The sequence below is a fragment of the Micropterus dolomieu genome, linkage group LG01 (assembly GCF_021292245.1).
Source record: "Micropterus dolomieu isolate WLL.071019.BEF.003 ecotype Adirondacks linkage group LG01, ASM2129224v1, whole genome shotgun sequence".
NCBI lineage: Eukaryota > Metazoa > Chordata > Actinopteri > Centrarchiformes > Centrarchidae > Micropterus > Micropterus dolomieu.
In genome coordinates this window covers 11,316,533-11,332,175 of record NC_060150.1, presented here as the reverse complement: position 1 = coordinate 11,332,175, position 15,643 = coordinate 11,316,533, and the positions used below count along the sequence as shown (strand labels likewise).

At 38.5% G+C, this 15,643-nt stretch overlaps 1 protein-coding gene across 5 annotated transcripts in view; it reads right to left on the bottom strand.

Annotated features, from left to right (window-relative positions):
• mcf2la (mcf.2 cell line derived transforming sequence-like a) overlaps positions 1-15,643 on the bottom strand; it is a 69,573-nt gene that overhangs the window by 53,266 nt on the left and 664 nt on the right. For 3 of the 5 annotated variants that reach the window (XM_046057285.1, XM_046057248.1, XM_046057276.1), the window contains exon 1: positions 8,373-8,603. In XM_046057285.1, the coding sequence (XP_045913241.1) occupies positions 8,373-8,451 (79 nt within the window). In that variant the 5' untranslated portion in view covers positions 8,452-8,603. Of the gene's footprint in view, positions 1-8,372; positions 8,604-14,089; positions 14,270-15,643 lie in introns of those variants that run through there. The other 2 variants (XM_046057267.1, XM_046057257.1) reach the window with 2 other exon arrangements.

Here is a 15,643-nt window from a genome sequence, read left to right as displayed (position 1 = left end):
ATATATATATATATATATATATATCTCACTAGCCCTGCTTTCTAAGATCATGATGACATTAAAAAAGGATGTAGTCTAAGTACAAACTGATGCTTTAGAGTTAGCACTTCACTAAAAAGAAATTGTAATGATTTTACAGGATCAGTGTATTTGTCAGAGTTGAGAAAGTATCAGGGCTTGGAAAACCCAAATTTATAATACAAAGGCTGTGTTACAGAGAGGCATGGAGTTTAAAAGACATGGGTTGCCAGTAGGGAGAGTCTAATGAAAGATGCAGTTAATGAGTGCATTATGGGAAGTGTAGGTTTCCATCAGACTCATCTTCAGACCTCTTCTATCACCCTGCTGACCAGAACAAAAGGGATAATCCACGCTCACACGCATGGACACACATGCGTGATAACACACACCCACATACACATGCAGTGAAACCCCTTACTCACTCTCAGTGTGATCTCTTGAATTCTGTATGATTACATCAAATTCTGTGAGGACACTGTAGTTTCATGTAATCCTGTGAAAGTTTTTTCTAACAACAAGCCATGGGTTACAAAAGAGGACTTCTAAATCAGAAAGAAATGGGTGTTTATGCTGGTGATAAAGTGGAAAGTAGAGAGGAAGTACTTTTTATGGACAATGACACCAGGAAAACATGGCAAGTATCAGAGATCATCACTGGAAATGGATATTGGGAGCAGAGATGTTTGACTTCAGTGAACAGCAGGGGGCAACCATTGACTTGCTTAACAAAATGTGGGAAGAGTACCTCACAGTAACCAAGGAGGAAGTTGCAGCTCTGTCAGCTATATGTTGCTAAAATCATGTGCCTGGGAGTTGGCCAGTTTCAGTCCTCTACAGACTCCTCTCATATTCCTGCTGTTTTTTTTAATTATTATTTTAAATCCATGCTTAAAAGGACTGTAACATCTGTAAATGGACAAGTGGATCAGTGCACGTGATTAAGAACATCTTGAATCTGTCAACTGCACTTAATGGCAAACAACCTCATTAGCTCAGGGCTCAACCCAAGACTAGATCAGTTGATCAGTTGGATTAATAACTTCCTCACCAGAAGAACTCAACTAGTCAGACTTAACTCCACCATTATTTCTGTTAAATACATGAACACCAGTGCAGCCTAGTTTTGTCACCTTTACTCTATTCATGCTACAAGAATGACTGCAAACCACTTACACAGGACCACCGCCATTTCATGAGATATGCAGATGATTCAGCAGTCATTGGTTTGCTGAACAGAACTACCAACAGATGAACGTAAAGAAAACCAAAGACATAAACAATGCGTACCTCCCCATCATGGTTAAAAATGTACTCATTGACAGAGTGACAGTACCTGGAAGTTGAAATTGATAAACTGAAATTTGATGAATGCGCAGCAGCCAAATATAGCAAAATTAAACTACAAATTCACTTTCCTTTGAGGCTAAAATCATTTCACAGACACTTCTGCTGTTACCTTTTCTAATCAGTCTGTTGTGTCTTTCCGTTAGCCTTATCTGCATGTTTGGGAACACACAGCAAAGACTAACTCAAATTGGAAAGGGCAGTCAAACAGGCCAGCAAACTCATAGGCATCAGCCAACAGTGAGTGGGAGGCCTATACCAAAGACAAATAAGTAGCAAGACGAGACAGATAATGTCTGATGACAGCCACCCCCTGCATGGGGAGGAAGCAGGCGTTATAGCAACTCCTTCATTTCAATGGCTATTATATTAACGAGCAGCTGAGGAGATTTTGCCAGTTATTCTTCTTCTAAAAATAGAAATGCTTTCATCATCAGGGGTATGAAATAGGGACTAAAGCATGACCCGGGGAAACTGTGGTAGACATTATAGAAGGAGTGAGATTAGTCACGAGTGGATGAAAAACAATGGATGTGTGAGATTAAGAATTAGATTAAGGCTACATTGAAGATCAATCTCTCAGTCTAGTCGGAGATGAGATTATCAATAAATGAAGAGATTCAAGAGAGCTAGAGCTTGGAGGTCTGAATCAAAATGTCAGATGTAGATGATAGAGCACGTTGGCTGTGGGACCGGAAAAAGCAGACTGTTTATAATGGTTCATTTCCTGTCTCTGCTGATTTATGCTGTGACAACTCTGACAGCAACCGCTTTCTCCCACTGGAGAACAGTTCCACCCTCAGTTCCACCCTCAACACTCACATTTTAGGCAGAAAAATTACACCATAATTATTATTACTGAGCTAACTGAAGACACATTTCGCCTTTTGCCTGAAGTATGTCCAAACATTTATCACATCTCTCAGTTATTGACTACACACTGTATGTGTGCATGTAAAAATGTTCCCGGCGCATCAGAAGATAAGTAAAGATGTTCAAATGTTCAGTTCACTTTTGTAACTAAATTAGGGATTATTCCAGTTTATTGTGTTAACCTCATTACTTTGGTGAGTACAACGTCATCATAACTGAAAGAAATTCATGATCAAAACTGTGAAAATAAGACCCCAATTATAAGAAGAAGAACCATCCCAGAATAACTACTTTTGTACATATCTATATAAGAGTATGGTATATTGTATTACAGAAAAAAAAAATTTTGTGCTCTAGTTAGTCAAAGTAATAATAAAAAATGTCTAAACAGTTACGAGAAATAAATGGCAATCCATGGATCCATCAACCAGTTATTTATGTGCAAGGACATTACTCCTGACATTTGATCCAGGTAATGAAATATAGTACTTTATTTGAAAATTACTCCCCATGGCTGAAACACATTCAACATCTGAAATCAGCCGCATTATGAACTTCATTATGACGTCAGCTTCCAACTTGTCTTAGGAAAGCGTCCTCATGATATAGCAGCTCAAATTAAATTTACTAATATTTCCAGGACTTCATATGTTTAACTTAAACGGAATAAAAAAGGCTAGGAATGAATTTAACAGGACAGAAAAGATGAGCAAAATGTGATGAAGACTAGAGAAGAAACATATGTGTGGTGTGTGTTTGGGCATCAGTTAATATAACACAAGCAAAGCCTCTAAAATCAACTTTGAGTTAAAAATATTGCATGACTTGTGAATGTGCATGTGTGTGTTTACATGGGATGCAGAGCAGACTTCAGTGTGTGTAAACGGGATGTAAAGGAGACCTGTTTGTGCCTGCATGTGTGTGTATATAAGGGATGTGGTGCAGACTACAGCTAGAATAACTCCCAGCAAAATTATTTATTTGAGACCCCCCCCAACACACACACACACACACACACACACACACACACGTCTGCATCGTGAAAGATTAGACACTATTGACTCCTTCCGCTCTAGGATCAAACACTATTGGCCAGCTGGAGCGTAAACAGGAAGTCACCAATTGAGAAGTGATTCATGGGCCGAAATAAGCAGCAGAGAAGTATGAGAGAAAAAAAAGGTGTGAACGAGCAGAAAGTTTGGGGTTGTAACAACATATCAGACAGCACCTAACAGGCTTTTTAAATCAGTTATTGGTGAAATTAAATTACAGAATAACCAGTTTACAGCCTTCAAAAAACAGTTGCAATGTCTGAAAGATACAATGAATAAGTGATAAAGCAGAACTGTAAGACTATAAGCCATCTTCATCCAATTTGCCTATCACTTCATTTTCTTTTTGGCAAAAAAGAAACATTCAAATGTCCATCAGACTCTCTTCCTCCTCAGCATAAGGCTAGTAGCAGGCAGTCATTAGGCCAATTTCCTGTTGAGTTCTTGACATGCTTGACATGTGGACTTCTTTATATGTCACATACGTTTGACAGAAAGCAGCCTACATGGCTGGCTTAAGGGGTAAGACAGACTCCTGTATCCTGTCAACCAGCATGACAGAGCAGTGTCCATAAATGTCATTGTCAAATGACATCCAAAACTAAAAAACTTTCTGTTAATGCTGGGTTAGATATTTTTCATTTGCAGAAATCCTGGTTGATATGTCAGTGAGGACATTTCTCATTTGACAGTGCAAAATGCATCATGTGAAGACAATGGGATGTCCAACAAGATTCAGCTCTCACACAGATATGTTATCAACACCTTCCCACATGAGTTAACTTTTACAGTTTTATACTACATTAAATTAATTCTTTTAGTATGTCCATCCAATAATCAATAGGCATGTTTACATTTGTTAAAATGCTTCTATTCAGACATTTTTGAAGGGTTTTTCGATTCTTTTCATGGTAGAAGTCTGTGAAACCACTAAAAGTCAGACTGATAGAATTATAGTAGGTGGGTTAGTCAGGTTGAGCACAGAAAAAAGCTTTCTCAGTCATGTCTTGAAGGATGTCAAAGGAACCTCTTTCGTATATGAGGGGAATGGCAGCACTTGATTTTGAAAAAAATATGGTGCAAGTGTGATCCAAACAAAAAAAACTTTAATTCGGCATGATCTTGTGTCTAGATAATACATGAGTTATATTTGGGAATAATCTGTAATGCTGTAAAAAAAAAAAAAGAAAAAAGAAAAGCTTTTAAAAAGGCCAAAAAATGAGAATAATGCTTTGTACTTTGTAATAATAAACTGCATATGAATTCTTCAAGTCAGTCAGATATCTGTTCATAACTGTCTTTGCATACATGTGAGTAAGTAAATATCTGTGCAACATTACAGTCATTTCAACACTTGCTACTTTTTAAACTCATGCTGACAAAACTATAATTTTTCTTGTTTTACAAGACGCAAACCCTCCTCCAGGTTTCTTATGACTGAGCGCCATGATCTTGTTGACAGTCAGTCATTAATCCCACATGTTGTAGAAAGACCCAATAAACAAACAAATTCAATACTGCTGGGATGCTCTGATGACGTTATGTACATACACTACACAGCTGACAAGTGTGTGTCTAAGGCGCATGCAGTGCTACAATAAAGGCTCAAATCCGGCACATCCCTCCAATAAAGGTGGCCGAAAAGATGTGTTTGAGTGAGAATTACTGTGGTAGACATTTCTGTGCTATAATATGATCTGATAAAATCTATATTGGGCATACTTACTGGACTTATGTGATCCTTTTATTACTGTAACCCATTGAGCTCTGGGAACACCAGGAAAAACACTGCAACCTCTTATGTGCACAGCCTTGCATTAAGGGAAAACACTTTAAGCTTCTGATATAAGAAACAGTTTATCAGTTTATTTTCCCCTGGTCAGGATGAGGACAATGAACTTGAAGGAGAGGAGTGTGTGTGGAAGGGTCAGGGTCGCTCACACAGACAACTCAGATGATGATCAGGGATTTTAACTTAAGGTCACAAGGTGTCAAACAAGTCAAAGAAACAAAGAGTGTGACAGAGAGTGGGATATCATGGGAAAGACGGCTAAAATGATGGGAAACAAACTGCAAAATCACAAGAACACCCTTGATAGAGGGAGTTTTGCCACGCAGGAACCAAGACTATCATCCGTCACGATGGACCATCATAAGGCAAACACCAGGGGAAGTTGCAGAGAAGACAGCAGCTGACCATTATGTAACCATGACATTTTGGTGTTTCGTCAAAATCAATGTTTATTCACAAATACTGCGAGCCCAAATACTTTTTAATCAATTACTACACTTTAAAAGCTACAGTCACTTTTGATTTTTGTGTGACATTTAAACAGAGGACTACAGTGGAATTTACTAGAAGCAAAATGTAATTCTGCAGGTTAAAATCAAAAAAGTCTGAAGACTTTAAAGTTGTGAAAATTAATGGATGGTCTCAAAAGTGCCTAGGCTGTTTTGAAATAAAATCAACATAAAAACAAATGATCTCGCATCAGGTCTTAGCATCAAGATTTCGAATCACTGAACAAAAAAGTCTTGACTTGACAAAGCAACAATAATGAGGAAAATATGATCAAGAGCAAAAATGCAGCACCTGTCTCAGTGACGCAGCCTTTATACAATAGTTCTTACTAAAAATACACACATCATCTCTAAATACAGACCAAAGCCCACAGGAAGTGGACCAGAATAAACCTGAACAATCACTGACACGTACCAAGATTTTAAAAAAACCATCAAGCTCACACTGCACAGTCTGTGTGATCACTGGTGAGCAAACACACACACACACACACACACACACACACACACACACACGCTGTCAGATAATAATGCCACCTTTATTGAACCACCTTGAGTAAATACGGACTTAGTAGTATTTTATAGTACTTTTTTCCCCACATGAACTTTGGCATCCTCTGATGGGCCACAGAGGAATAAAGTCAGTATGTTTTCTTGTGCAGCTTTACATCCACCATGGGACATAATATCGAACTCCTGGTTACATGGAAAATGGATGGATGAAAAGTTACCTGACAACTAAGCCTACATTTCGTACTTGACCAGCAAGATAAGGTGTGCCAAGTGCTGTGATAGTGTGTAAGCAGACAGCTTAACTCAAACTGACATAGTATAAAGCCTGCTCTGAGAAAATTATCTCAAAGACAACTTTTTGGACTTGATAATCACCCCTTGTAAAAAGGACAGGAGCTATGAAGTGGATTTAGGAGGTAGAAGAGAAGCTTGGAAATGGAAATGGAGACAGATTGCCAACGCAATGCAATTACTTCTTTGTGACTTTGTGTTTGTCTGTTTGCCCAAGTGCAGCTGTAATGAATGCTTTCTCTTCATAAGAGGCGCACTCATGACAGCAGTGAAGGTTAAAAGGGACCAAAATGTGAATTGATGCTTTTCTGGATGTTTTAAGGGTGTGTGTCACTGTTGAGAGTAGCTATGGAGAGCTTTTAATAAGAATTGAGGCTAATGGAAATCTGGATAATGGATCAAAGATGGGAATTGCAGTTATTTAATGGAAGCAGTAAAATGACTCAGAAAGACCTCTGCAAGAATATTTAGAGAAACAGGGGCTAGTAGAATAACAAATTGCATGTGATCATCATGTGGCAACATTGGAAGCAGTGATATAACCACAACTAAGAGAAAAAATGCATTTGCAGATTATGCCCTTCACTCACAATGATGTACTAAAATGATTTATGCTTCACTGCATCGCTACTACTGCACATATGAACAGTGAATACACAATAATTAGTTCAAATCCAATGTTTAACAAGACGTACTCATAAGCATTGACCCAGTTTGAAGCTGACTTTAGGAGAATATCTGAATCGGTAACATGAAAATATCATGTTATGGTTATATTCTAAATGTCAAGTCCAAACAATTCCAGAAATCTTCATTATTCCGACTTTAGATTTCCGTCTGGATTTCCACTAACTCTGAGTCAACATGAGCCTTCACATGCACCGACACACCTCACACACCACACTTAAAACTTAGTGACACACACACCCCTGCAAAACTCACCATGCAGCAGCTGTTGACAGCACCGGCTGTATCTGTAGTAGCTCTCCATCTCCTTTAGCGAGATGCACACAAACCTCTCTCCTCCATATTCCTGTTTTCCTGCGCATTCCTTCATCCTGTTCCCGTGTCTGTTCTTCTCTCCCTCCCTCACCACCTTCATCTCCACAGGTAGAGAGAAGAGTATCACCCGCCTCATCCTGCTCTCCTCATTCGTAATTTCCAAACCCTCCCTGCCTGTCTCTCTCTTGCACAAACAAACACACCTGTCACAGTTTCTTGAGTTATTACACCACACCTCTTTCCTCGGCCCTGACTGAGCAAGAGAGAATATACTTACAGTGTATATATATATATATATATATACACACACACACACACACACACACACACACACACACCCTATGAGAGTTTGCTCTCACCTTGTCTCAAATATAATCCACATTCAGGATTAATAAAATCACTTGTCATGCAGTTTTGCAGAAGATGCTGCCACACATGCAGACAAATATTAAGGACTGAGCCTTTAAAAATCAACCTGGATGTGAAAAGATGTCATAAAAAGTGCAGATTTAATATTTTTAAACACGTAAAGCAAGTTCCGCCAGGACCTGATAGTCAGTGTGAGTCCTCCAGCACAGATCTAAGTTGCCGCTTTGTTGCTAAGGTCCTTACTTTAAACTGAGGAAAGCTATTTATCTGCAGCATTAACACAATTACACAACAACACATGTTTGCTTCTACATTGATATTACCAGTGTTATGCACACTCAGTATCATTGGTGGCACTGTACATGATTCAGCAAAATGTTGCAAGTCAGATGTGTTCATAACACATAAAGAGCCTGAATGGATTACATTGTTTGCATAGATAAGCTCACAAACACAAAATCAGCCACCCATCCAATCTCTACAAACTAAAATTAATCCTCTAACCTGCCTGGTTTGCTCACATGGACAAATATTGATTAGGCTGTGCCACATGCTCAACAGATTCCCAGAAGTGGAATCATAGAATTTCATTTGTACAACACTCACCTTGTATGTTAGTCTGCGTGCATTTGTGATTCTGTTTTCTTACTGCTTGTTGAAGGCCGCAGCAGAGGCTGGCCAACATGATGAAAACACCTGTCCACCAGTGTGCTTCTCTTTCCAATCAGTTTCTTTGACTTTCTGTTTGGCTGCCTGTTCATCTGTCTGATCTGTCCCTCAACTGTCTAACTAGTGAAAATACATTTCTGCTGCTGGTGTAGTGAGACATATGGTAGGTTATCGTTTAGCATATCACAAGGGCTACATCAGGTAATCAGTTACCAAGGTCAAAACACCAAAGAGGGCTGCGTTCAAGGAATTACACTGCATAAAATTACAGCTAGTGCCCCTGCTGGTCTGGTGAGTACATTTAAAGGAACACTAAGGCATTTTGGATACAGTGTATTTGTTTACTGTCTTATTGAATGTTAGTATTATCATCTAACAGTTTCATTGCTGTGAGAGTTTTGTTAGGCCTAGCTTAACACAAAGACAGGAAGCAGAAGAGAAACCATTTGTTTAGCTCCCTTAACAACTCCAGTGCTTTCATGTAATGCTATATGTTGCTATGGTGGAATATGGTATGTGTAGAAATAGAAAATGACACATTGTGACACAGTTTAGGTTTGGCATTGGAGCTTTTTACTGGACCTAACGACTGCACATAGCACCTAACAGGGTATTTTCGTTAATTTCGGGGTTTTTTTAATTAGTTTTTCATGTTGTTCAACCAAAGGAACACTGTTTCTTAACCTTGTAGTAGGACCCCAAAAGGGGTCAAGAGGTGAGCAGAGTCAGGAGAGAACTGTAAGATATTCCTGGTGTACTGATATTAATTTGAAATGATGTAAAAGTTAAAAGCTATTTTGGCTTAATCCACTGAGTAAATAGACTACAATTGTATGCCATATGCAGATACACACTATAAATTCATAGCTTTACATGCTAGGCTCATGAGAAAAACTCAACATACTACTGTACAACATGAGGTCAATCATGGTATACTGGTCCAAAATAAAGCTGATATATTACCTCTACTAGTCATGGATAATGTTTGCACATATTCACATATGCACAAAATCAACATGGACATCAAAACCGTGCAACTAGAGATTATGTAGTCCCCAATAGGAAATTAAATCCCATTTGATTTCCCCACTGATAATGATTTAAATAAGGTATTTTTTAGTCAGACATTCAGACAAGTAATGGCTAAATTCAAGAATATGACACTTCTGCATAAAGAAAATCTGCTATTCTGGATTTGTAGAGAGAGAAGAACATTCAAAATAATATGACATCTCATGTTTGTTTGCCTCTACAGTCTCTTTAGTCAAATTTCAAGCCACCTGAAGTATCAGAGATATACTGTAGCATCAGCAGGAAGCTAAATAGTGAGGTTCTTCTATTATGTTTGAATAATGAGGGGGAACCACAGCAGGGGGGATCTCCCGGTGGTGATAGGAAATCATGTCCCCTCATCCTGTCACATCGATTTAAATTACAGACACTCCAGTCCAGAACACTCTCTGAACATAGACGTCCTAGTTAACACAAAATACACACACACACACACACACACACACACACAGACAAACTAACACTAACCTATTCTCCAGGTCAGTCTGCGGCTCGTGCTGAATGTGTGTCGGGTCAACAGACTGATAGATATGGACAGATTGCCAAGTAGTCGACTCAACTCCTCTTGGCCCTCTTGAAGTAACTCCATTAGAGACATTGTTGTATCAGAGTAGGCTTCATACTATGTCAGTGAGCTTATTCAAGCTGCCTGCCTCTCCCCCTCCTCCTTGATCAGGCTGCTGTGTTTGCTCATGTGAATGTGTGACTGTTTACCTCACTTCATGTCTGCTTTGAGTTTTATCAGACATCACAGGAAGAGGGGGGTGGAGGGAAGGCCATGACATAAACCCCCCTGCAGCCAATTATACTAACTTGGCATCTGTGTGTGTTCTGTCCTATGTCATAATTACTGAAGCCCAACAAGAAAGGGGAATGAGAAATTAGTTTATCAATGTGTTTTTCTGTGTGTACACACAAGATAAACTCCAAGCTTTCTGAACAACAGCTACCAAATCACATTGGCCACATGAGGAAACTAGTGACTGATTTTTCACACCAAGGCTACTGTAGCCAAAATTTAATTGAATTTGCTGTGCAGTATACTGAAAATACTCACATTTACACCATACACCTCATTAATTTTACTAACTGCAATTGGTAATTTAGTGTTTTCACACTTTCCCAAGCAGAAACAACACAAATTAGCATGGTTCTTTTGAGAGAAATGGTATTTATAGGTTCAGTATGAATAAAGATATGTTGAAGAGTGAGTTGATTGTATGTGGGGAAGCTTGTTCTTACCTAATATAACGTATGCTATACATTACATTTTACATAAATATTACACCAACACAAATGTCACTTTATACACACTTAATACCAAGAATTAGCAGAACTGGCAACAAAATGATTTGCAATTGAGATGAAACAGCTGCCTTTATGATCACAACAAGGCATCAGCCATTTTTTTCCATCAGCACAACAACATGCAGGCTCCAAAATTCTAATAAAAGTTAAATCAACACGTCTCTAAAACAGCATTAACCAGAACATGATAAGCTTTATGAAGATTAGTTTTGCTAATGGACTGCTTTTAACCAAAGCACTTTACAATTTGCCTCTCATTCACCCATTCACACAGACTCTCACACCAATAATGCCAGAGCTACCAGTCAAGTTTGTTGCTGAAGGAGGAACCGGGGATTGAGGCCACCAACCCTGTGATTAATGGACAACCCGCTCTACCGTGAGTTCACAGCCGCCCACAGCATAAAGTGGACCTAATAAACTGGTAAGTGAGTACATGTGACAGTAATATTGTAAAGTATATTTTTACATTTTCTATTCAAAAAGGAATTTTCTGACTGTTTAGAACATTTTGTTATTAGGTCAAGTGACGTGCAAACAAGCCAACTGTCAGATGACTGTCAGCGTTTAATCATCGATCTTCATTATAATGAAATCAGCAAAACACAAGAAGTTCACTTTTCCTGGTGTCAAGGGAACTTAAACTACTCAAGTTAGAGAATTTCAGTGCAAGAAAGTAATAAATAGGAAGTCATAGCAAAGTTCTGAGGCTTAACGATTGATATAAATCTCAGGAGGACATGTGGTAAAACCGTTATCTCAAGTGTGTAACAAATTAATACAAAGTTCATTGACCGCCTGTTGTCTACAAATTGTCAACCTGTCAGAAACCAAGAAAAAACACAAGAAATGTAAGAATTAAGAAAAGTTGGGTACGTTTATACAACTGGTTTATACGACATCTTGGTGCTTTTAATTTTATCTTTTACTCAAAAAGCACTTGATGACATGATGCCAAGGATTGCCAGAAGCTACACTAATCTTGAGATAGCATGGTTCTTTTGAGAGAAATGGTATTTTTACGTTCAGTATGAATAAAAATATGTTGAAAAGTGAGTTGATTGTATGTGGGGAATGACATTCGAAAAGCTTGTTCTTACCTAATATAATGTATGCTATACATTACATTTTACATAAATATTACACCAACACAAATGTCCCTTTGAGTTGATTGTATGTGGCCACAACAATGTCAGCCAAGTACCGAAGGTAACTTAATGGCCCTTCTTTTAGTTGTTTTAATTGATGTTTCTATATACCGGGAGTCTATGACTTCTATACTATGAAGAAGTGTGCAGCAGCTCAGACAATAGGAGTTTATGACTAAGTGGATTAAGGGTTTTCTTGGGCATCACTGGTATTTGGGAGAAAACTAAAATTACACTGGTGCCATCCATAAAAGGTCTCCACCTCCCTTAGACTATCACATTATCTTTATTTCATCTAATTTATCATCACACAATCACACGAACATTCCCAATTTAAACTTCAAAACGTAGCAAACAAAGATGGTCATGCATTTGTCATTACATGGCATTCTGCTCTATTAGATTTATTAATCAATCAAAGAGTCACAGTCCGGAAGATCAAAACATATGCCCTCCTTCGCTGGAATGGCTTCAAAACTAAATCACACTGACAACAAATGAAATTATTAGGGCTTATTCTTGGAAAAGCCGATTCTCCAACTGCTGTCTTGGAAACTGTGGCATGATTTAAACTGGTTATATCATTTAATACTATTACAATCTATTCATACCGGTACTATTTATATCTGCCTTTCAAACAATAATGGCATGGCATCTCACTTTTAGCAAAGAACTGAAGGCTCAGAGATCACAACAAAGAAATAAAGTAGCTTCCATGCAACAGGTTGTTGCCTTCTGGAGCAGTGCAACCTGCCGCTGCATGTACTGCTGCCTGAAGAAATTTATGTCTGATATAAAGTTACAGGTAATTGCAACATTAGCTGTGCATGATAATCCTTTCTGTTCGAGTTGACGCAGAGAAACACAGATGCAATATGCTAACTAGATCTAGATGGTATATCAAGAAGAATACCAGCTTTATATATGATAGTAAGCCGAATGAATCCAAACAGACTACATTTGTTTTCTTGTCTACTATCCTCACCTGACAAATTTTACTAATCAAATGAAACACCATATTGCGATATATGTATGCATGTCGAAGTGTCCTTGGGCAAGATACTGAACCCCGAATTGCCCCTGGCGGCTGTTCCGCCAGTGTATGAATGTGCGTGAATGTTAGTTTCTGTTTGAGCACTTAGCTCAGTGAATGAATGTGTGTGAATGGTGAATGCAGATGTAGTGTAAAAGCGCTTTGAGTGGTTTAAAAGACTAGAAAGGCGCTATACAAATACGGAGCATTTATATTTACATGTGAAAGCCCTTATACTTCAACTATCTGCAATTTGCGAGCGACAATCATTTGTGAAGCGGGATATTGCAACCTGTGTATAAACTGTGCCGGCAAATCACTTTTGGACTAACCTGCTGCTAAGGATTCTTTCATGCTGACTGTCAGTAAACAATGTCAAATTAAACTGGCTGTATACGATGGGTTTTGCATAATTTTTTTTCTCAAAATGAGAAATAGAAGCACATTTAAACAAGAAACAGAGGTAATTAGTATCTCAGTACTAAATTCTGTATCAAGGATCCTAGAGAATGATATATGTATAATTAGAAAAACCTGATTTAAGCAATTCCTGGGAGGTATCAAGAAAACACAGCAATTGTTAAAAACCAAACAGATTGAGAATGAATGATGCGAACACAACACTTCCAATTCCTGGTGTTAAAAATGCTCTAATTTTCAACACAAATGCATGTGACGTGTCTTTTGTGTGTCATTAATACATCTGCTGGCTGATTGAATTATATCACACCACACCAGCACATTAACCCCAAAACAATCAAAACCATGTAAAGGTGGCAATTCCAGATCACCATCCAAATGTAAACAGCTGATCATTGGACAAATGGCTCTGTCAACCAAATTTCAGCCAAATGTACAACAAACAGAAAGGTGTACAGAGGTGAAAACCAGAGGCTCGTTTCAATGTCAGGTATAAATAAAAAAACTGCTAAACTGTCAACTCTCAAAACAATCCTGATGTGTCTCAGGCAGAGCAGGCCACAAGATTATGATACAGAAACCCATTTAAAGCTAAGAGGACACTGAAGAGATGCACAAAAGAACCTTCTGGCCACGCTGGGTAAAAAACGGGCAGATATTGCAGGCATCCCTACCACTGACTGTCGACAGCACCTCCAGCGTTTGCTCCAGGTCTTCTGGTACCGACAGCTGCTCTCCCATCCTTGCTTCTGGACACCAAAAGTCAGCAGACTTTATGTCTTCACATGAACTTCACAGCTCCTAAAAGAGCACAGATGCCAAACATCACTAAAACAACAGCAGTAAGAGTTCTAAAAAAAAGAAACTAAACCATGACCATACTTGAGCAGTAGACTCACGTGAAAGCAGGAATAATGAGAACAGAAAGAGACTGATGCCCTTTCCATTTAATTTGGTGAGCAGTGTACAGAGAGGGAGGGGAGGAAGGAAGACAGACACACACACGCGCACACACACACACAGAGGACAGCAGTGAGGGCACTTTTGCAATTGCGTAACACATAACAACATTCATACCTCCGTGTACCAAACACACGTCTGTTGTCAGTGGTGTTAACAACATTACTGATGCTAATTTTATCTTTTCATTCAATTGAGCTGTGCAGCAATGTATCTTAACATTTGGACGTGTGCGGTGAATTTAAGGCAACTACTTGTTAATTTATCTCCTGCAATTTTAGCATTGAATATACAAAGTATGTTGGTAATACATTTTTTTTTAATTGGTTGCATGATTCTACCAAGCAAAAACAATTCATGTCTTCCCAGTAGATGAATGCCTCCAGCAATTTGTGTATGCATGTCCTGAATGATCAAAGTTAAAGGCCCATACTGTACTCAAATATAATTCTGTGTATTTTTCAGCTGATCATAGTTCTAGTGTTAGTGGCAGTCAATTAATTTAGCCATGATATAAAGTCTGAAAAAAATCTGATCTACATGGTGTCAAAGTTCAGTTTTTTAAGTTGTTTTCTGACACGTGAGGAGTATGTGCATTAATATCCAATGTTGCCTTAAAAAACTCTCACACACAGATAGTGCACACACACCTGATTACTTCTGTAGAGCAATCAAAGCAAATGTATCCAATTACCAATCCAATTACCAGTTCCCTGACAGTGGTTCCTTTCATTGCTTTGACAATAGAGCAGCATGCCCTTAGTCATATGAACGGAGATCTTGTGATGTGGTGATATGCCAAGTTTTAAATAAAGACCCAAGACTAGTTCCACATGCAAAACAATGTGACACTTCTAACAGCCAAGTTCACAGACTTGGTCTAGGGGATGTCCAGAGCACATGGAAATAAAAGAGTCAACAGATTTTAAGCGCCAAGCCCCCCCCCCTAAGGAAAGCGCACAAACACACTTTCACTTTCAACTCAGGGTTCCCACAAATACAAATATGTGTTTCCATTTCAAATAAAGGAAACCAGGCAGTTTTGGATTGCCTGTGCTTAACAAACTGTACATCTGCATGACAATTGATAAAAAATAAAAAGGAGAGCACATAATGGCTAAAAACAACCTCAGAGCACAAAACACATGAATGCAGTTCCAAATTACAGTCTTTGAATTAGATATACAGAAAAATCGTTCACCAAACCTTTTTACTTAACTCAAGGGATGACTTCACGTAACTCACACATACATCTATGTGAAGTGAAT